The 24,030-nt window shown below is 33.7% G+C and overlaps 1 protein-coding gene across 1 annotated transcript in view; it reads right to left on the minus strand.

The window, feature by feature from the left end:
• Positions 1-24,030, minus strand: part of CCDC102B (coiled-coil domain containing 102B) — a 300,271-nt gene that overhangs the window by 166,098 nt on the left and 110,143 nt on the right. The window contains exons 4-6 of the mRNA XM_026455191.1: positions 16,742-17,353; positions 14,092-14,312; positions 6,081-6,189 (exon numbers count right to left, since the gene is read on the minus strand). Coding sequence (XP_026310976.1) covers positions 6,081-6,189; positions 14,092-14,312; positions 16,742-17,344 — 933 coding nt within the window. The 5' untranslated portion in view covers positions 17,345-17,353. The remainder of the gene's footprint in view (positions 1-6,080; positions 6,190-14,091; positions 14,313-16,741; positions 17,354-24,030) is intronic.

Genomic DNA, 24,030 nt, shown 5'->3' on the forward strand with positions numbered 1-24,030 from the left:
TGTAATCCCAGCACTGTGGAAGGCCAAAGCAGGAGGTTTGCTTGAACCCAGGAGTCCTAGGTTACAGCGAGCTATGATTATGCCACTGCAATCCAGCCTGGGTAATATAATGAGAACCTGTCTCATAAAAAAAAAGCAGGCAAATAAATAAATAAAATAAAAGGGGATGTTTTTACAGTAAAAATTGACATATAATGTATATGAAAAGAACAGACAATTTTAAATTTATCATTTCACATATGTTTATAACAGAGAAAGGATTTTTTTTAAATGGGAGAATATACCTTTGTTTTCAGTCTGATTTTTTATTCCCTTGTATACAATCAATACCTTTGATGTCTGTACATGGTGGGGGAGAGGGAAGTGGCCATACCTTCCGGGAGAAGAAAAGAAGGCAGGCGACCTGGTCCGATCTCCCTTTCAACACGAAAACTGGTCTTCTAGGTAAAATGACTAATGCTATTTAATAAGAGGAGGATCTTTATGGAATTGTCTTAACTGAATGTGTCTGTAAAGACTTCTGATAAGAGAAAATAAAACAGAAGCTTTGGATTTATGAACATTAGTCTCTGGAAACTATCCCATCATCTGAAATATAAAATAAAGATATTCCATAGACCAAATGCTCCCCATGGTATAAAACACTGCCATTGTGTGAGGTAATTACCTGTGTAACTCACTTAGAGACCTCATTCTTTATATATTTTTAGTCTACTTTTATCATTATCCTCAAACTATTAACTGTCTAGACTAATTAAATATGAGTTGTTTTCTTTTCATTGTGTTTTAAATTTTAAAATGATATTGCTCAACTTAACCTCTCTTTTTTCTTCATCATTTGATGTTACTGCAAGTAGATTCTGAAAAACCTAAATTTATTTCATAATTCTTATAAGAGACTTAGAGTTAAGTAAGTCATCTCAGTGTTCTGAGAGTTACCTTGACAATGTCTATAAATTATCCCCTAGTAGTTTAATTAATTCCGACTTATGTAATTCAGTGCTTATATTATTCTTAATTACGTTTGTTTAAAAGGTCTTGAAGGTACTTATATCAGCAAAGTGGTATCTCACATGCTTCATTTTTATATTCATTTGCAGAATTCTACCATGGTGTTTTATCTCCCTCACTCTTTGGCCTGATAAGCTAATTTATGTCATGCAGAGAACAAGCTGAACAGATTTTCATGACGGATAAGACTTCATGTCAGTACCCTGGAAAATCTAAAATCCTTAAGGATGGAGGGCAGTGGATTCATTTACTAATAAAAGACAAGTCCAGGAAGTCAACTACTCACCTTACACTATCCCATAGCCTCTGTTTAGAAATGTAAGCATTTATAGCTATTAAGAAAAGTGTTAGTACAGTACTTCATTCATTTACTATTCATCACAAATATTAAGCACATTTCTTCATCACTGAGTATGGAGAGGTGAATAAGCAGACATGATCTATATCCTCATGAAGCTGACAGTTCAATGGGAAAGGCAACAGTAAACAAATATAAAAATAACCACACAGTTTGATAAAGTCTTTTAAAATATTACATGTTGCTTTGAAAAAAAATAGGAAAGGAAACATACTTTGGACAGAGACTTTTTTTAATGAAGTGATGTACACACTGAGGTTAATCACAAGGTGTGGCTGGCAAAGGAGGGGAAAGAAGTGTGATGTGTGTGATATTTTCAACAAGGAAAACAGCATGGACCCAGCCATTGAGCAGGAAGAAGTTTGGTTCCTTTGATTAAATGAGTGAAAGCCAGGGTAGCAAGACATAAGCGTGGGCAGGAGGAAATGACAAAGAAAGGACAAAAGAGGTGTTGCAGAAATGAAGCCATGTAGGCCATGATGAATGATACAAGGAGAAAACCTTCTCCACTCATAACATCCATCCCTGTGGACGGCCAGCTGCCCTCACAACACTCTTCAGACTCCAAGTATCTTTCCCTCCAGCCACCCAGAAGGAAGAGGGAATTGGCTGGTTGGTGAGTTTAAAAGAGGAAACTCATCACAGGTAGCTCTAATCCTTCCTCTCTCCCCATTTCTTTGGGAAATATATACCTTGAGAAGCACTCACTCTTCAGTCTTTCTCAAGGACATAGGACAATAGAGTGAAAGAGTTCCATGGCAGGAGAAAAAAAAGCCTTCCACTTCCCAGCTCTCCAGATGTAAGCCAAACTCTCAATATGAGAGGTTTGGATTAGAAGACCCACTTTCCCTTAAATATAAGCCAAATTCCTCAAAATGTATTTATCCACACTAATGAAAGCATATCTTAATTAATGCATTTATTAATAAGATATGACATTAGTAAGTATGACTATACCATGTAACGTATTGACTTGCTGCAGAAACTAGTTAGATGCTTACTGAATCCATTTTCTTTTTCTTTTGGGGTATACAGCTTAAACGTATTGCTCAACATGCCTTGCAATGAGGTATGAGTACAAAGGAGTACTCATCTGTGAATTATAAGTGGAAATAATGCACACTACTCTCAAGCCTGGCCCATATAAATTATCCTTGCATGATCTTCCCTTCTCTCTTTTTTCTAATCTCTGATCAGATGGACTAGTGTCCACCTGAGTGAACCTCTGAGAACCTGAAGGACAGCAGAGTCACTGGATAGATGGAGAAAGCTGCCCTCCAAACAGAGGTAGGGCTATATGTGAGTCAACGGTAATCACCTATTGGGTGTTACTGGGATTTAGCGTATTGCTTGTTACAGCAGTTAGGGTAGGAAAGAGTGGTGTCAGTGAGCATCCACTGAACCATCAGCCTGTGATGGTTTCGGCAGGTGAATGTGAACTTCCCTGGACTGCTGAATTACTTGGAAGGCAGCTATCTACTAAGTAACAGATAATTCACTGAAGTGTTTCCAACAATGGGCTAATACAATCCGATGTAATTTCTTAGAAATATCATGCTGCTTGGTGGGTGTAAAATGAATTTAAATAGGTCAACAGTGTTGGTAAATAGACCTGGAAGGAAAAAGCAAGGAGATGATAATGGCCCTGTCTGGAGAAGTAGCAGGGATGGAAAGAATGATGTGAGATAGTCTGGAGGCAGAATTGATAAGATACATTAATGTGTTTAGCCACTTCAGTGGAATAATTTATTTAAGCCACAGGAATAGCGATAACAGTCAATGTTTCAAAATTAGCATTGAGCTCAGAACTGCACTAATATTCCACCATACACCTATTTCTAATAACTGTCTTCAAGGACCCTGCCTTGATGTATGCAGAATAGCTCCCATATGCCATATGTTTTAAAAAGGTAAGGTATGAGTGTAGAATTTTAGCTACCTACAACTTAGTAATTCTAATTTTCCATTTTCTCCCAAATCAGAAAGGTATTTTGAGGTGTTTAAAATAAGGCTTCAATGTAAGACATAAAGGGGCCCAACAATGCCTGTGTCTCTATAAGTATTTATACATATTTTTGAGGAAATATTATAAATTATAAGCTGCTAGGCACATTGTTATGATCACAAAAAGATGACTTATTAAGAAAATATATTAGAACATCCCAAGCAAATGCTCACAATTTTCAAAGAGAATTAAAAGTTACTTTTTAAAATTTTGTTACCTTGAGACTAATTTTTAAATGTTAGCAAGTATTCTCACATATGGCAAAGAATCTCTTCCATTATGAAAGAATCAGAGTCACTGATTGTTAAAATGAGGAATCAGAATTATGAGTAATCAATGTTACTTACATGAATGTTTTATCCTCTGGACCATGAAATTTCATATAAATGATCCTTTTCACACACTCAGAATTCATAATCTAATTCTGAATCAATATAGACAGACTTGCAAAGGAAAAGCTGAATAAGTATTAAATTCAGCATGGAAACAGCATTTTGGATATAATTACCGCTACTATACATTATTTTGGTTGTATTTTAAACACTTAGATTTTGCAATTAAATTCTTATCTTTTCTCTTCTCTATATGTCAGTAATTGAAGAATGATTTCCCTCTAAAAGCACACCAGACTTTCAAACGCATTTTTACAAATCTAGGTCTATTAAGCACATCTGTTTCCAACTTTAACAATTGCTAATCTTTCCATCACCAGTTCTTAGGCATGTATTTGCTTTTAACATTTTTGGCATCTACAACAGAAATTACACTTGTATTCAAACCTTCATAGAGATGAGGAGCTATGATAAATGCAAAGGTCATTATCAGAATCTTCGAGGAAAAAGGGAATAAGAAAGAATAACTTACATGAAATTTTAAAGAACGAACCATGACACACCTTCTGATTGTCAATCAACTGTATGGAGACTGAATATTTTACGCTTATACTTGTGCTACAATACTATTTCTAAATGTAGCCTAAAATTCTTGTCTGTTATAACTCATTATAAGAAATGATTAAACAAAGAATATATAAATAATTAAACTCACTCTAAGTAGTCTTGTTTGTTTAGTTTTTAAATATTTTTAAAAATTTAACCTTATTTTATAAAAATAATTTAAACATGTGTATATAACACATTTCTTCAAAAAAAAAAAATCCTAAGAACATCAGAAATGTTTGTTAGGAATGAAAGGACATATTTAAAAATTTTTTCCATATGAATAATTCAAACAGTGTTTGATCTTTATATTTATAAATTTTCAATGTCTACAAAATTTTACATTCATTGAGTTCATTATTCAACTTTGTGGTTCATTTAACTGAAATATGCACTCAAAAGACAAATGTTTCACAATTTTGAGGTTTCTCCTGTTCTGAAACCCTACCAGCATTTTATCTATCAAAAGCATCATATATGTATTAATAAATACTTCTGAATGGTCATCAAATACAGATCCACCTTACATTGTATAACATCATACTTTTATTTTTTCTCTTACTTACTTTGCTACCAAAAATCATATTCGAACAGAAAACATTAAACATTTTCAAATATACGTATTGCTTTTTAAACCAACTCAAAAACTTGACTTTTTCAGTATATTTGCTACATAAATGTTACTCAAATAAAGGCTTACGAAACTAAGATTATCAAGTCTGTACTGCACACTAGTGGCAAGAGGTAGTAAGTGCATTCTTTTTTTAAACAAATTTTCCACTAATTGCATCTGAAATATTAGCTTTTTCAGTCAAAATTAGAACCCATTATATTATAGAGCACATAAACACATATTCTAAACATAATGTGTTCTTGTGTCATGAACTATTTTTCCAGTATACATCAATGCATTTTGAATCTCATACCCAGAGAGAGGTTCCTGTGCATGTAAATACTATGGGTCCATATATTCATGTATATGTTTGTGCATACACATGTATATGTGTGTATATATATTTATACTGCACACCCACTAAATGTTTACTCATGTGAAAATAGTCATTATTTTGCTCATTATTTTTATTTTCTTTACTCATTATTCTTTCCCACACACTTATGTAATACCATGCTTTAGTACACATAACATGTACAATTAATATCACTTAAATAATAAATGGTAATAAATCATCAAAATGGGAAAGGTTCATGATGGCATTTTATTGATGAAAATGCAAAAGAAAAGTATTCTGGCAAGTGGCTGATCCCAAATAACTACAATGTTGATATGAAAAGAACCTCAATACGCCTGAGATAAATTGATATTATCAGCCTGCTTCATGAAAGAATAAGATAAAGTCATTTATGATAGATGGTGTGCTATCAGCGGATATCTTTAACCATCTGCTCTAATGTGCCTAGAATGGATAATTAATTGTGTCATGTAGCTAATCATGAACCATTTAACTACCGATATGGATATCAAAATATCATTTTTATATCATAAATATATGCAATGAGATTTTTGAAAATAAATAATTACCAATATAAAACTGCCACAAATGTGTAAATAAAAACAAGATGTCATATATATAGTTTGAATTTGACTAAGCTATTGACAAGTGATTTCAAATATTGCACTTGTAGAGGAAATTCCAGTTTTTAACCTCCCTTCCTCTTGTCTGTTGTGCCTTTCTGCCCATTTGTTTACATATCCAAAGAAAGAAAAAGCTAGGCTTCATTTCTTCCTTTACATCATATCCCCCCATACCTCTTTCACATGTTTTGGCTTTGATTCTTTCAGTTCTTCATACTTCCACTTCCATAGAGACAAAGCCGACTCCAGTCTCTCTATTTCTTTTTCCAAAGCTGTGCGCATTCTAAATAATTTAAAAATTAAAAGAAAAAAGCTTCAATTGTAAAATAATTTCAAGGATGCATTCAATTTTATAGCCATTTTCCTAATTTTTGATATTTGTATCTGATCATGAGACAAAACATTTTGCAACTTATTAAAAAATTATAAATAATGAATAAAACTTTTTAGTTTATTATTCTGACAATTAACTTTACAGTAGATTACATATATTTAATTTGGCTTTGCCAGTATTAACATTCTGCTTGATTTCTTCCATGTATTTCATGCATGCCTCTCAATTCCTCTCACTCATAATATTTTCTTACATAGGAGGATATACATGTTTCTAATCTTAACATGGTATTCTATCCATCTTCATATTGTGTCTGTATGTGAATGAAAAAATCATTTGAAATGACACAGAATTCCAACAGGCCACCTAACAATCTTAGAAAATAGTCATTTATTGGGGATCTAAAAATAATTTTAAATGTTTCTAATTTGGTTGTAAAAAAGAAATTTCACTGAGATCCTTATTTAAATTATTCTAAATAACTGAAATTAATTTCTCTACTTGTAGAACTAGCCAACAGAACTAGGATTAAAATTTAGTCCTTTAGGCCGGGCACGGTGACTCACGCCTACAATCCCAGCACTTTGGGAGGCCGAGGCGGGCGGATCACGAGGTCAGGAGACCCAGACCATCCTGGCTAACATGGTGAAACCCCGTCTCCACAAAAAATTAGCCGGGAGAGGTGGCGGCGCCTGTAGTCCCAGCTACTCCGGAGGCTGAGGCACGACAATGGCGTAAACCCGGGAGGCGGAGCTTGCAGTGAGCCGAGATCGCGCCACTGCACTCCAGCCTGGGCGGCAGAGCGAGACTCGGTTTCAAAAAATAAAGAAAAAATTTTGTCCTTTAATACACCAACCACTGGATTTTTGTTCTTTTTTTTTTTTTTTTTGGCCCACAATGTCTGTTAGAGTCATTGATAATTGTTTTATTTCTGGTTGTAATGAACATATATTGACCTTTGAAGCTGGCCTGTTCTTATCTGTAAGGTGGATTTGATTACTATTCAAAAATACTCGCGGATCACGAGGTCAGGAGATCAACACCATCCTGGCGAACACGGTGAAACCCCGTCTCTACTAAAAAAATACAAAAAAAAAAAAAAAAAAAAACTAGCCGGGCGAGGTGGCGGCGCCTGTAGTTCCAGCTACTCAGGAGGCTGAGGCAGGAGAATGGCGGGAACCCGGGAGGCGGAGCTTGCAGTGAGCTGAGATCCGGCCCCTGCACTCCAGCCTGGGCGACAGAGCGAGACTCTGTCTCAAACAAAAAAAATACTCATTGATTTTCCTCCATTTCCACGGACAGAGTTGTTTACCTCATTCCTCAATTCTCGGATTTGACAATGAGATATTAGCAGAGACGACAGAAACAAAAGTTTGAAAAGAACTTGTATGTTTGAGCTCCAGGTAAATACACTTTGATTGTTATGTGACACTGAGATTTTGTGATTGTTAGTCACATAGTTACTGCATTCATAACTAACTAATATACAGATCTATTTCAGTGATATTAAATGTGACTAGAAAGATCTTAGGAACATATTCACAGAGCTAGAAGACGCAGGCAGAATCAAAATTGAATGTCATTTACATATTAATAAGAAATATGATTCTTATTGGTAAAAATACTATGATAATTCAAAGTAGTGTTAGGCTGTAAATACATTAGTTTACTCCAATCAAATGGAGAAGCAGTCTATTAAAAAGTTATATAATTATATTTACATAAATCACGCCATAAAATTGAAAGAGGATATAAAAGAATTAGTTAGAGCTTAGCTTAACCTCAAAAGAGACAGATTGCAAAAAAAAAAAAAAGGTGCAAAGCACCACTTACAGTACTCTGATCCGGAATCCCTTATTAACATAGCAAATATATTAAACAAAATTAACAAACAAAAAGATTCAACTTGAAAGTTTAGGTCTTATGAACACTGAATATGAATGTTTATAATCCAGATGAACCACAGCAGTCACAATTTCAGATAGAAAAGTAAACCTAGCCAGCTGAGGACACCCAAGTTGCTTATTATGGTACAATTTTTGTTTTAGTAGTTGTGTTTGAGATGAGAGGAAAAGAATTAAGTATAGAAATAATAAACAAATCAGTATTAGTATTTTGTGTTAGATTTAGAAATTATGTGTACAAATCATTATAAGATGAACTATATTGCATATCTAACATTTGAGTGCATTTTAAGTTTTGGGTGATAAATTAGAATATTTAAAAGATATTGAATATTGACTTAGACCTGTGAACTTATATTGAAAATTATAATAAAATTGTACTAAGTTTGTAACTTCATTGGAATGTTTAAGATAAGAATCACCATATTTATAATTTTAATTTTTTAGATTTTCTTGAGTAGGACATGGGAATGTCTTGTCGGTAACTGAAAAACTTGAAAAGCAAATGGCGTATGTTAAATTAATAAAATAATTTCATAAAAGATTTTAATTAGCTGCATTTGTGTCATGAAGCATATATTTATGTTTCTCCTTAAAATTAATTTTGATATTTATTTTATTTATAATAGAATAATGGAAACATACTTGAAAAATACCTAGAGTTAAAATCGTACATGTTGAGAAATCAAATGTCTGCTTTTGATATTATACTTTAATGAATCAAATGATAATTTAGAAACTCAAAATAAATTGAAAAATTTTCAAAGAAAGTAATATTTACCTCAAGTATACATCATAAAGAAAATATCTGATATGTATTTGTTTCCTAAAAGAAAATTATGCGTTTTTATTATGAAAAAGGTTACAATTTGGTTAGGGGAGTTAGAAAAAAAGCAATTCATAAAAAAATTATTTAATGACAATGGGATACTTAAATTGTTTTAGTATTTAGATAGCCCCATCATAAACTTTTATGTCTCTGTGCCAGCATTAAGGACATTGCGTGTCTAAATTTATGCAGCAGAGGGCACTCTATAAGTCCTTAATTTTCTAGCCTAATCATTTTATTCTGTGTTTCAGAGAGATTTTCAAAGTTGATGAATAATATAGTTAAATTTATAATTGAGATGTATATTATTGTCAGAGTATTTGAGCTACAAGAAGGCAAACACTTAATATTTAACGTGTTGCATATTTTATGTACACATTCTTCACGAGAATGAAATTAAAAAGGCAAAGCTCAGCAAAAATGTAGTATCTTTAATATGATGATATAAACTTTAAAAAATCATATTGCTAAAATATATACAATTTGTAGAATCTAAAATATAAAATATCAACCAAAATTATTTTTATGAAAAGTTGTGATTATATTTCTATGCATTTTTTGATGCTTTGTTTACTGTCACAATTCCACAATAATTGGAAATCAAATTTAAATTTCTAGACAATAATATTACTCAAATATTTCTCAGGGACAAAAGGTCCTAAAAATTAACCTCTAGGTATAAATATTAATCATTGTTGAACTGTGGGAAATTTCACTGGAAAAAATTGAATCATTTTCTGAAAGGGTATATTCATATAAAAATGTTCTTACCAAATCAAATGATTGTCTTGTAATAACACGCAGATATTCATTTTTATAACAGTTCAAAATTTAGAGATAGTATTAAACTGTTAACAATACAAGTATTTACAAATATACTTTAAGCAACATATATGTCATTTTGCAATTGCCCTTCCTACTATTCATAATTACATCTTTCAGCACCAGGTGTTAGCACTCAGTTGTTGCAAACAGCCAAGCCATATACGATTAATTTAATTAGAAAAGAGAAGTATTTAAAGAATATTGTTAAGCTCAGATCTCCAGGAGAATCATAGAACAAGGTTTGCAGATGAAGCAGACCGGGACGAAGACCCACTCTCATGCCACAAAACTGGTCCCATGAAGACCCCACTGCCTGTAACCTCCTCTGTCTGTTGCCTGTACACTGTCCTGGTATTATGTGTCTGGCAAGCAAACATATTCAAGTTAGCTCATTTGAGTGGAAAAGGATACTATAGCTCAAAAAATTTCTGGGGAATACATGCAGCCAGGAACACTGATGAGAAAGCCATCGAAATCTTCCTGTAAGCACACTATTTAGGCCACCATCACAGCGGGACCTCAAATCATCAATATGGGACAGTGGGTGGTGTCACTAGGCACCAGAGGCCACCGCTGCCTCTGGAAACAAGTTTCTTTACTGATGCTGCTTACCCCTCAGGCATGAATTCTAGATGCTGTCTACTTCCTTGGGGTACTGGCTTGGCTTAAAAGTCTAGGCAGCCACCTCTGATACACTATTCCTAAGTCAAGTGTCTGTACCCTCATTACAAAGGAAACCGTGGTAGGGACTTACTGGTATTTTTATAATCTATGCACAGGTGTAAACTCTGTTTCATTTGGTAGCAAATTGCCAAAACACAAAATAGCCACTGGAGAGTCAAAAGATGGTAAAGATTTATTGAATATTCCATGAGTGGCAATAAAGAAACAAAATAAGCTTGACTTTCTAATACTTACAAATTTTACATTAAACAGTATTAACTAGATTTGCATGTCAATGTATTCATTAATTGAGGAATATATATATATACTTTATATATAATATGTAAAGTAGAAATCTGTCTCTTTCATACATAGACCAAAAATAATAACCTTTGAAGCATTTTTAATTTGCTGAAACTTCTAACCTAGATTTTAAATCTCATTATGAAAAAAAGTTGAACATTTAATGAAGCAAAACAAAATAATTGAAGCATACTACTTTTCTTATATATAAAATAAATTAAGAAGATAAAATGGGCTGGGTGCAGTGGCTCACACCTCTAAACCCAGTGCTTTGGAAAGCCAAGGAGGGTAGATCACTTGAGGCCAGGGGTTCCAGACCAGCCTGCGCAATATGGCAAAACCCCGTCTCGACTAAAAATACAAAAAAAAAAAAAAAAATTAGCCAGGCGTGGTGGCACAGGCTGTAATTCCAGCTACTTGGGAGGCTGAGGTGGGAGGAGGGCTTGAGCCCAGGAAGCTGAGGTTGCAGTGAACCGAGATTGCACCACTGCACTCCAGCCTGGGCAACAGAGCGAGACTCTCTCAAATAGAAAAAAAAAGATGAAATGGAAAGGGAGAACTGAAGCTCAGCTTAAAGGACACAGAACAAACATTTTATAAGTGATAAAGGAAGTCTCTGCAGTGATATTTGAAAACTGATTCTGAATGTTAGAACAGTTCGAAATATTTTATCTCAGTCTCTGTTACTTGAGATTTGGTATTGCCAACCTCAGCTTCCTAAATTTTTAGGTACACATAGCTCTATAAGAGGATCAGCTTTCCTGGCCTTACTCCAAATTTTCTACCTGAGAAGTCTTTATGAAAGTCATCAGAAATATATAAATTCTCAGTATATGAGAAACTTTTATATGCTAAAGAATTATTCATAAAACTGAACAGTACTCAGAGTGCAAATAAACCAATAAAGTTTCTTCTATTTGATGAAGAGGTTCTAGTCAAGGACAATGGAAAAAATGAGTTCCTGAGTTTTCTGAGCTGATTTCTGTGCACTAGTTAAGAAGAGAATTTTCCCACTAGATGGGAATGCAGAAAAAAATACATTCACATCTCAATTCAAGCCACCCACTCACTGATATTCCAGGAAGAAGAATTTAAAAGATTAGATGGATTTATAAGTAATAGCATATCCTATATTCTTGGAAAATGTTCTCTTGTGATAGCAAAAAAGCCTGTGATTGCCTCATGCGGATTGCATGCAAATGTTGATTCATGGACACAGGGACCATGACTCATCAAGTCCGTGGGATTGTTTCTTAAAAGAGGAGAGTAGGAAGACAAGGCCATGGAAAGCCTCCTTTTTTCTCTTATTCTTTGACCTGTCTATGTCACTGAGAACTGGAGAATGGACTTACTCTGAGAATTGTTCATGTATTCCAAGAAAGTAAAAAGTATATGTTGTGTATATGTATATGGATAAGCGTGTTAAGACAGGACATGCATATATTTAAAACTGACACTTTAGAATAGAAAAGTTTACATCCAGAGAAACACAGCTCTGCACTGCTCCCATTAGACGGCATCAGGGAAGTAATATCGTACGAGTGCTGGAGAGAAGTCTATAATTACCAAAAGTTAAATCCTTCAAGAAGTAAAAGCACAGAGATTAGAATGTGACTGAAATGTATAGGTCTAGATAAATTTGTCAGTATGTGTACAAGCCTAAAAATTCAATTTTATTCTTTTTTTCTACTGATGTTGGTTGCCTCTACTAGGAATTTACACTTGGTAGGGTAATAAGTATTTATTCTGTACATAAATGCTTGTATGATCACAATCTATTAATCTAGTGAAATACAGATGAAGAGTCTGAAAAAGGGAATTGGTGGCACTAGTAAATTTCAGAGGAACTAATGGGAAACTTCTGGCAGAAAAAAAGTGGTAAAGAACTTACTATATCTGTGAATGGCTAGTATGCATATTTATCCCGATTTCAGTCCATTCAAACCAGGAAAATTAAAACTGTTATATAACATATACTTATATAATACATTCTGTGTATATATGTATACATATCCTACTTGCTTTTCTGGTTCTGCCCATTAAGGCTTTTATAACTAAGAGATAAAAGTAATTATTTTTAGATTTTGGAACCACATTTATATATTAGATATTCCACATTGTGCTAATAAAATTGTAAACTGATTGCAAAGAAACAAAAATCCATATTGAATATTTCATATTACTATCCTCTTTCCCAGACATTAGTTGTTCTTGATCTTTATGATAATTCACTGAGAAAGGCTATGACAGACTGTAGTTTGCAAAGACCGTTGCCACAATGACTGCATCCCACACACCCTTATTATAAAATTGTTTTGACCCTCCTTCCATTGAAAGTGCTTCTCTCTCTTTGATCTGAGTCAGCCTCTGAGATTCCCACCACCAATAATGGGTCTGAAGTGATGCTAAGTGACTTTTGAGGTAGAGTCATTCAAATGGCGTTCTTCTCTCTGTGTTCTTAAGATGTTCACTTGCAGCCTAGCCCCAGTGTTGTGAGGAAGCCAAGCACCCCCTTAAATAGCCCCAGTGCAGGTGTCCCAACTGAGGCCTAGATGAGAACTGAGATGGACTGCCAGACATATGAGTGAGACAGGCTGCAGCCCCCAGCCTTCCAGGCATGGCCAGCCTTTGAGCCATTGCAACTGAAGGTACAAGTGAGAGATACGATGTCCATGCCAAGCCATGCTCAAGATTCTTGAGCAGAAGACATGGTGGTTGCTGTTGATACGTTTTAATGATAATTGTTTGGAAAAGTTTGTTTCAAGACAATAGATAACTGGAACATAACAGCACTACAGCTATTTTCACAAAGGGGCAATAGCCAACATCACATAGTTGGAATACATCAGAACAAAGATGAATATCCAGGCCAATTAATCACAAGTCTGATGCCCCTAATGGTCCATATATCAGACAACTTTTTCTGTAATCAATATCTCACAAAATTGTGATGTTTCCACTATTAGTATTAACATATTTATTCATTTTTTATTTACCAAGTCCAATATGCTATAAAAATTAAATAACACACTGGATATTTTAACCTTGTACATTAAGAATTCAGATACAATTAAAGTGAATCTACCAGAGATGATAAAAACGTACTCATGATAAAAGTCAACTTAAAAGAATGAAAAACACTAACAAGTTATATACTACTTTTTAAAATTCAAAATATGAATATATGTCAAACTAATTTCTTTAAATCCTAAAACTTAATGACTAAACATGGATAAAATATATTATTAAATGACCAATCTATCAGTTAACAATTTTAAGTGGTTTGAAACTTAGACTTGGTTAAGGGAGACAATGATTAGCACTTACTCTCTTTCCTTCCATAAGATTTTTTGGAATTCATCCAAATGCACCTGCAAAGCTGAAATTTCAGTTACTTCATTTTCCAAAGGCAGATTTATTGCTTTCAGTCTCAGCCCAGCTTTCATTTCACTGTTTCCAGAACCACCATTGTTGAATAAATCAACACCATCTAGATTGGGTTTCATTTCCTCACTTAATTTTAGAGAATCAATAACCACATCTTCTTCCTGAAAAAAAAAAAAAAAATTAAACCTCTTGGAGAAAAATCGTGATGACGATACATTTTCATAAAGAAATAAATGTTATGATACAACAGCAAATTCATATTTTTATTTCATTATCATTCCCTAAAAGCATTGTGTGGTCACACTTACTTACATTCTTCTTCAAACTTACTTTTTTCTATGTTCTACCTCTTTACAAAAAAAAATACATTTCTCAGAAGTTCTGCTTTAACTCTGTTTGTTCTCTTTTTCTAATCATGCTAAAAATAATCATGCACAAACTTGAACAGCTGTAAATAATTTTTAATGAGTTGATGAATTCCACTTTCAAGTTTCTTTTGTCATAAGACACAGTTTCAAAGTAATTATTTTTTAACATTTTTGAAAGACAAGATAGAATTTTCAGGAAGCTCTTGAATATTTTAAAAAGCTTGCTTATCGCTTTATTTTAGTTCCCTTTATTGCTTTAATTCATGAGTCACATCTCAAATAGAATTTAATGGGGCACTTTAATAAACATGGGCATCAATGCTGGAGCAACAACTGCATCGACACTCTTAGAGTATAACTCAAAGCCTTCACAGGGCTCATGCTCTTGGTATTTGCCTACAATTTAAATTTGCCCTGGTTTATAGGTTTAAAATGAAAGACAATTTCAAATAAAATCTCAATGAATAGTCAAGTTCAAGTAAAATCTCAATGATACTTCACTTTTATTTTATTTTTTAAGTAGTATGTGGATGCCAGTTTACCTAGTATGATTCATTCCTTAATTCTCTCAAGAATGATCATTGCAATCATCTATACTATAATATTTTGACAAACAATAAAATAAGATGTGTTGTTTGAGATTGCATATACATATCTTTCTTGTTACGTATAGAGTTGGCAAAGATGCTGGTCAAAATTTTAAGGAAAAACCTGATTGAAGCTTCTTCAACAGGTAATATTTATTTTCCTACCATCAGAAGGAATATCTGGAAGGATATTTTGCAAATAAATACATTTTTAATAAATAAGTATTATGTTTGATTTGTTCTTGACATTAATGTTAAGGAGATATTTCAGAAGAAATCCCAAAATATTGAGAATTTTCCATCATAATACATGTGAAGAGAATCCTTCATTTTCTCAAATGCAGAGGCTAGTAACTTGTAATAATAAAAACGCTTTGTGGATTTAGAGAACTTGATGTGAGCTATGTTCCCTTATCCTCATCACTGCATTCTTCTAACGCATACATTAATACAGCTGAGCTTTGTAAATATATGTGATTTTCTAAAAGATACACACAAAGCCTAGATTATCAGCTTTGAACATTTTTAAAAGAAAACGTAGAAGACCAAATAAGCAGAAGTAATCATTTTATTGCAATCTTCTTAATTTTTTTATTTATAATTAAATCTAGGTTTTACCTATCATAAATTATATACATTATAGAATGGCCTAAAATACTAAATGCAATGGTAGAGGTGCAAGATATTAACTAATGTGTGTTAGAGAAGGAATTAAGTAGAAAGAAGTAACAAAATAAACTGAAACTATAATAAGAGGTAACAGGAGTTCCCAAAGTATGTTCTTTGGGTTGTTAATATTATTTACCAAGTTAAAATAAAAGAAAAAGAAAAAAACAGGGTGGTGGTTCATGGATGAATAAGTGTATAAACTGAGAGACTTTTTAAAGTTACATGTGTTTTGTACAGAATTGTCAGAAACTGAGATTCTAAGTATACCAAGAAATTCCATCAGTGGTCCATATAAGGCATTTCCTAAGGTACCCTATTTGCCTGCAGTACCCATTTTATAAGTAGTTAATTGTGAGGCTTGAGTCCCAAACATGGAGAACTATTCAAACTACTGTATGGATTGTTTACAATTTAGACATAATTAAGGCAAATGGAAAGAAGTGTCTCCAAATATTTTCTTTTCAGATGAAAAATGCTGAGTTAATTTTTTCTATAAAGATCAGTAAAACCACTAGGATGGGCTGAACTTGTGTTTCCCCAAAATGTATTTGTTAAAGTCCTAACCCCCAGTACCACAGAATGTGACTGTTGGTAGAGACAGGGCCTTTAAGGAGGTGATTTAGTTAAATTAGGCTCATTAGGTGACCTTACAAGAAGAACTTAAGACACAGACACGTGTACAGAGAAAAGACCATGTGAAGACACAGGGAGAAAATGGCTTTCTATAAGCCAAGGAGAGAGACCTCAGAAGAAACCAACCCTGCTAGCACCTTGATCTTGTACTTCTAGCTTCTATAATTATAAGAAAATGAATTTCTGTTGCTTAAACCACTGTGATTATGGTACATTTTTATGGTAGCCCTGGCAGACTAGTATGGTCACCACTGGATTTGTCACTTCCTTCTTCCTCCCCATCACTATCTATGTCCTTCAGAAATTCACATAGTCTCTGGATTTTTTTCTTACCTTATTATTTGTGTGCTCCTTTGTAGGAAATTGTCTTTTTACCAAACACTCTCTGATGGACTCATACATTTGTGAACTCACTTGAAATCGGTCTCTATGTTCACAGGATTCTTCTGTGAAACCAGGAAGCTTCAGATCCTGGATGTCTTTAGCTTCTAATGCCTCCTTCTGAGGTGGCAAACTCTGTTTCTTTTTCAGTGTACTCAATTCTTTCATCGCCATCTCTAGTTTTATTCTGAGTTGTCTTCCTTCCTCCCTGGCACTGTTCCTTTCAGCTCGAACTTTACTCCATTTTTCTCTCCAGTTGGCAGTGCAATCTGACCACCACCGCATGGTCTTTTCCATCTGAGCAGCTCTGGCCTTGACTTCTTCGAGCTCCCGCAGGCGAAGTTCTTCACAAATATCCCATTTGTTGGGGTTACATGAGTGTGCACAGAAATTATGAGCAGCATGGGATTGTAGCCCATGAAGTGGGAAGCAGGTATCCCTGGGGGGTGAGGCAGGTGTCACCATGTCACCACGTGACTTAATTGATGATTGCTGCATCTGGAAGATCTGTGTTTCTTCAATTAATCGATGAATGGAATCTAAATTCGTATTCATCTTTAAGACCTGAGAAAAGATAGAGGACATAATTTCATCCTGAAATTTCCCTTGTAAATACAGGAATAAGACCTACTTTTTTTTGTTTTTGAAATTTGATGAAAACAATGCCACTTTTTTTTTTTTTTTTTTTTGGAGACAGAGTCTTGATCATGCAGTAGCATGATCTTGACTCACTACAACCTCCGCCTCCAGGGTTCAAGCAATTCCCTTGCCTCAGCCTCCTGAGTAGCTGGGACTACAGGCGCGCACCACCATGCCCAGCTAATTCTTTTGTATTTTAGTAGAGATGGGGTTTCACCATGTTGGTCAGGATGTTCTTGATCTCCTGACCTTGTGATCCACCCACCTCGGCCTCCCAAAGTGCTAGGATTACAGGTGTGAGCCACCACGCCCAGCCGCACTTTTTCAATATTGCATATTTTTCCAATGTAACTAAAAATACAGAGGAATTTAAACACTTGTAACTGTCCACTAAGAAATAGAAAATTCTCATATTCAATTTTGCCAAAATAATACAAATAAAAATATAAAGATGCAATTGAAGATAGCATATGACATAAATAATTCATTTTGACAAATCCAGTCCTATTTAGGTCATATCTATTGCAACATTGTCCACTACAAAATACAAATTGTAATATTTGTTGTCCACTAACTACTTAATGGTTTTCTTTATCCCTGGTAAGCCTCAATTTGTTCAGGCAGAATGCACAACCTATTGATGTATAGGCAAATAAGCCTCTTATTTCAATGCCAGAGGTTAAATCATAGTCTACATTTTCCATGATGCCCTTCATCTGTTGACTGTTGACTAGTCTCAAGGCAGCCATATGGCCTGACTCTGGCTGCTGGGATGTGAGAGGAAGTGTGCTGAGATTTCCCATCCAGAAAATATGAGAACATCACAATGAGGAACTCTCTTTCCTCTTCCTTCCTTGTGATTGAATAAGGACATAGTTCTGGAAGAAGGTGAGTATAACAGCCTTCTCATGATGTTCAAAATGGTGAACCATGAAGATAAGAGCCTGATTTAAGGTATGAATTATGGCATGACAACGTAGAATGCCTACCTCTGATTTCTTTGCTATTTGAGCAGAATAACCTATATTTATTTAAGTTATGATAGTTGAGTTTTCTGTTATTTTCAGGCAAAAGCACATCTAACTTATACATGAATTAATTTCTCACTGTGGTTAATATTGTGATAAGATCAAAAATAAAATATTATGAAAAAAACATGTTTCTTGTGTGTCAAAGGTTTTACAGTCTGATGGGTGAGAGAAGCACAGTTAAGTTTTAAAGATACATAATTTACATTATAACAAATCCGTGTATTTGTTCAATAATTTTGTTTAGTATATAGTATGTGTCAAGTCAGTGTTAGATTATTAGGTATGGTCAAGGTGATCTATGGAGTACTGATGAAGTTATGACTATCACTTAGAAATGAGGAAACTTTACAGCGTAGATAACACGACACAGAGTCTTAGCCCAATGCAAAGCTTCATAAAGGAATTAAAATCAACTTTCCATATAAATACCAAACACAAATTAATTTGTAAAGGCAAACCATATGTAACAATACATATACCCAATTCTTAATGCAACATTGTAATATAGGTATATTAAGAATATAGTAAGTAGAATTTTAAAAAGTGCTGAAAACGTGCAGCTTAATTTGTAAATTAATAAAGTTCCATGGCTGTATATAATTACCCATTTTTATTCTCAGATATGCTTTTCTGGTGTAAATAATCTTATATAATATTTTATGTGCATGACATTTAATCCTCTCACTTTTTTTCATTTGCTTTTATATAGTTACAGATCATAAATCGCCTCCTTATGATCCATCTATTTAATCAACTGAATGGGTTTCATTACTATAACTAACTTACAAAATAAGCCTTTAATCATTGGGAAAAAAGACTACATAATATTTTAAAAGATGAATATTAAGGCTATCTTATTAAGAGATCTTATAATATTAAACTTAATATTAACTTTTAATGGTAGAGAAGAAAACATTTTAACAAGTGTTATATAGAGATGTCAAACCACTTCACTCTTCATTATAATACTTGTTATAATAATATAGACACATGGTTGTAATTATTTTTGTTAGCATTGGTATATGTCCAGTCATGTTTCAATTATTGCTGATTTGGAGTATTTTGTTCCCTTCATATATTATAATTCAGAGGGCAATAAGAATACAACTGACTAAACTCCAACACCAATATAAAAAAGAAAAGAACAAAAGGAACTCCTAATTAGAAACAGCATATATATACACACACACACACACACACACAAATACATATATATATTTACTATTCACTGTTTAATGATATTTCTTTTGGTTGAAATTCCAAAGTGAAGACACAGAATTTAATTCAGCATATTAAACTTAAAATTATCCTTGCTAGTTTTCAAAATAAATCAGTATCATAAAATTGTAATGTCTTTAAATGTCTCATTAACTTTTATTTCACTAGTGTTTTGAAGATTCTATAATTGGATTCTGGTACATTGAGATCTTGCCTACCAATTAACTGGGTATTTTTTCACATCTGACTAAATAAAAATGAGTTGGGCTTAATCAGTCAGTCCTTGAACTTGAAGAGTATTTCCTGTTTTAAAAAGTTTTCTCAGGCAAGGAAAACTTGCTTGAGATGAGGGTGGTTAACACACATATGCATGCACTAAAGTTTTCATTTCCCTATACAAATGTGTGCACTCTTCGTATTTTAGCTCAGACAACTATGAAAGTATTTGCCAGTGGTTGTAGAACAGGGCCACTGATAACGTGGGAAAATATTTTAACGCTGTTGACGCTGGTTTCTTGTACTGATTTTTGCGTTGTAAAAATGCTTATACAATCAGTCCACCGTGATTCCCGCAAATATTTTTGCATGTAGGACATAACCAAATAAAATCTTAAGGGTCTACAAAGTATATATAATATCACTAACAAAATTATTTGTTGCCGAAGGAGAACTTAATGTGTCAGATAGTGGACTCCAGTCTCTATTGCGTAGAGTCTTACTCTGCCACTTTTTAGACGATGATCTTGCACCAATTACATAAACTGCCTTTCACTAAATATCCTTAGTATAGAAGGAGACAAGAATAGCATGAACCTCATTGAATTCTTGTGACTATTAAAAGGGAAAATGCCTGACTGGTTAACCCTAGCTATCCTGTAGGCAAGGCATACATTTTTTCTCTGTGTTATACAAGTCATTAGTATGTCACCTTGACATACTAATTTACCATTTGCTTTTTTGTATGTTTTTCCCTCTGTCTTTTGAAAGAGAAATGATGTACTTAAAAAAACAGGAAAAGCATAGGAAAAATGAAATCTACAAAAGTGCTCTGTATTTCGTGTAACAAAGTTGCAGTTCCAGTTTCTATATAATATTGATATTAATCAATGGAATAGTCAGTACTATTATTATCCCCATCTTAATGATAAAGAAACTAGGATTTAGTCTCTGATGTATCCAGCCAAGTCATACAGTTAGAAAGGGTCAACCCAGTTTGGAAACTGAGGAAATTTGAATCCAGAGCTACCACCTCTTCATATAAAAATTCTACAGCTTTAAAATATCAACTGTTTTCACTCTAAATCTTTTAGAGTATTTCAGGAATACATTTGGCATACTTCCACTTTGGATATTTTTATGCTAAAATATCTCCTATTAAATTACACAACAATTAGTCTTCTCATCCTGACACTGTCTTTGAATTCATTCAGTCTCCTGATCACAGCTCCAAGGGACTGTGAGGTCCAGGCCTGTCCAACCCTCTGGCCTCCTCTTTGTCACTTCATCTTCCACATCCCCTGTGTCGGCTACCCTGGACGTGTCCATTCCTTGCACAACCTCACCTCCACCTTCTCCTTGGTGCAACCTGTTTGCTCTGCAGGATCACGCTCCCCTCTCTCCACAGACCCTCTTTCCCCGGCTTCCCGTCCTTCAGGTAGCAGGTTATACTTTCCTACTGACTAAATCTGTGATCCGAGAATTCTAGATCCCTTAGTGGCCCTTTGTCTAAGGGTGTCCGAGGGAGAGGACACAGTCACGGGTTCTTAGTTTCTGTTTCTGACTGCGCTACCAAAACCCCTTCCTCATCCCTCTTTTCCACCTATCACTAGAAACAGAAGCTAAAAACCAAGGTTTCCTGCTGCTGAAAGCCTAAAACAAAACAAAACACAACAACAACAACAAAATAAGGTGGGTTGAATCTCCACCGCTGACCTGATCCTAGAAAGTGAACAAAATAGACGTCACTTCTGCCATCCTGAATGCTGCTAACAATCATAAACAACAAACCAAATGAACAATTACAGTTTTTAACTATCTCTTTGAAACTATATACAGTGTATTGTAATCCAAAAACTCCCTGTGTACTTAGCAAAGTCTCTCCCAAGTGACACTTGATGTATTATCTGAAGAATGAAATGGAGCAGAAAGAAAAGCATTTTTGGCAGAAGTTAAACTTCCATGGCAGGATAAAACAGACATTACAAAGATTTTTGTCTTATTGTTTATAGTTATTGCTTTATCTGAATCTATAGAAAATGAAACCTTTGTTGAATTTTTTTTCCTAAGAAGCATAGGACCTGTAATGCACACAAAATAACAAAAGCCATTTGCAGTGAGAAAATGGATTAACACAGATTCAAAGTACAATGCTAAGAAAGAATCATTATGACAGATATGATGAAATATAATCTGATAAAAAGAAAAATAATCAGATTTTAATATTCAGGAAAATAAACACTTCATTGTATTATAAAATGTGGCCTGTCAAACATGCAGAAATGACGAGTATGAAAATTCATTTCATATAGGTCTAAAGCAAATACATATATATATATACATGAATTTTTGCAACAGTACACAGAATGTTAAATAGAAGACTATAGTTGTGATGAGGAGATAAATGAAACCATTACACTAAATGGCCACATGACATCATATGTATGTAGTTCAAGATTTGCTCATGGTTAAATATTCTATTCTAAAAATCCTTACACTTAGCAAATTATACAGACAGTTTCTGTCTATGCTTGTTGGTGCAAATGAAAGGCTTTTAAATTGTATAGAGACAGAAAATAATTCGCCAAAGCAGGCAACTAATAATATAAAAGAAATTTGAACAACTTGACAATAATTTAAAACTTAGATATTTTACTTTCAAAAGCATTGTAACCTAAAATGAGCAGAAACACAAAGTATAAAACATAATTTCATGTTTGCCAAGAGTCTTTATTAAATTTTAAATAGCATTATTTGGCAGATAGAAATTGTCTCTATTTTAAAGAATTGGGATGGAATTAATACAGTAAACAAGACCTTTTGCTAGCTTACTCTTCATTGCTCCCTCTTTAAGCTATTGCTATTACCCAGTGTTATTGAAGCAATGTGTCACTGGTTCAAATCTATGTGATGCCTTTCCTTTAGGCTAGGTTTTCAGTAAAATTATTTGAGAAAAAATCGTGATAAAATATTACGTTTCTAAGATAATGTTCAATGATTTTTAAAACTCCAGTTCTTTAAAAATAAACTATTTCAGAGTCTCTCCACATAGTATGTTAATGTCATTGCTGTGTTTTCTATAAGCTTTAAGGGGCTTAAAAATTACATTATAATAATAACCTCATAGATCAGAGAGAAAAAGTGACCAGTCTGACTTCTTTATAATATGAATAAAGAAATACAGAGAGATCCAAAATCCATAATCCGTTTTATAAAGTGTCAATGCATAATTTGTAATGAGTCTTGGAAAAATAAAATTCCTGTTTTCTGGCAGGCTGATCAGCTTGAAGCCTTTATGGTGCTTTGCTGCCAAGTACAAATTTAGGTTCAGACAATTTAGACTTTCTTGGTGGATACATCATTTAACTACTCTTATGAAGTACTTGGGATGCCAAGCAGGTTCAAGAAAGCTCTGCTTTAAAATATTGCTGAAATTTCTCACCAGCGTACAAATTTTGAGACTTAAAGAGATTATGTCATACATTTGAGTTTAGCAGCCTAAGTATATTTCTATATTATATAGAATACATATAGAATAAATGTAATATACAGTATTATATATACATATACATGTATATATAGTCTGTTCTACATATTTTACCTGTTTGTATGGCAACCTGACAGTCAATTCATCAGCATTTTAAAATATTTATACCCATGCCAGGTTTTAGTTAACAAAGCCACAAACTATCCCAATGTTCTTATGCAATCTAATCCAACTTAATGGTGCCAAATAAAAAAGCCAAAATGTTTCTTGAGACCTTAAGCCAAAAATAAAATTAACATTAGCTCTGCTGGAACTATATAGCCCCACCTAATCTTATTTTTGTATAAGAATGTGTTTAGCAGCTTAGCACTATTTCCAGGTGGCTAACAGACATGGTGCACACTTTATGGGAAATAACACTGCACAAGCCTGATATTGTTAAAGATTCTACCACTTTCTAAATTTGGGCAGGTGACTGTATCTGAAATTTACATTACTATGTAAACATCATCTTGTAGAACCTCATATCGATTAAATGACAATGATGACAATGTAACTGTTTCCAGAAACACTAAAATGTTAAAAGGAAATTAAAATGAGAGCACATAGCCAATAACTCCAAATGATAATTATTATCAATATCTAATGTG

The sequence above is a fragment of the Piliocolobus tephrosceles genome, chromosome 18 (assembly GCF_002776525.5).
Source record: "Piliocolobus tephrosceles isolate RC106 chromosome 18, ASM277652v3, whole genome shotgun sequence".
NCBI lineage: Eukaryota > Metazoa > Chordata > Mammalia > Primates > Cercopithecidae > Piliocolobus > Piliocolobus tephrosceles.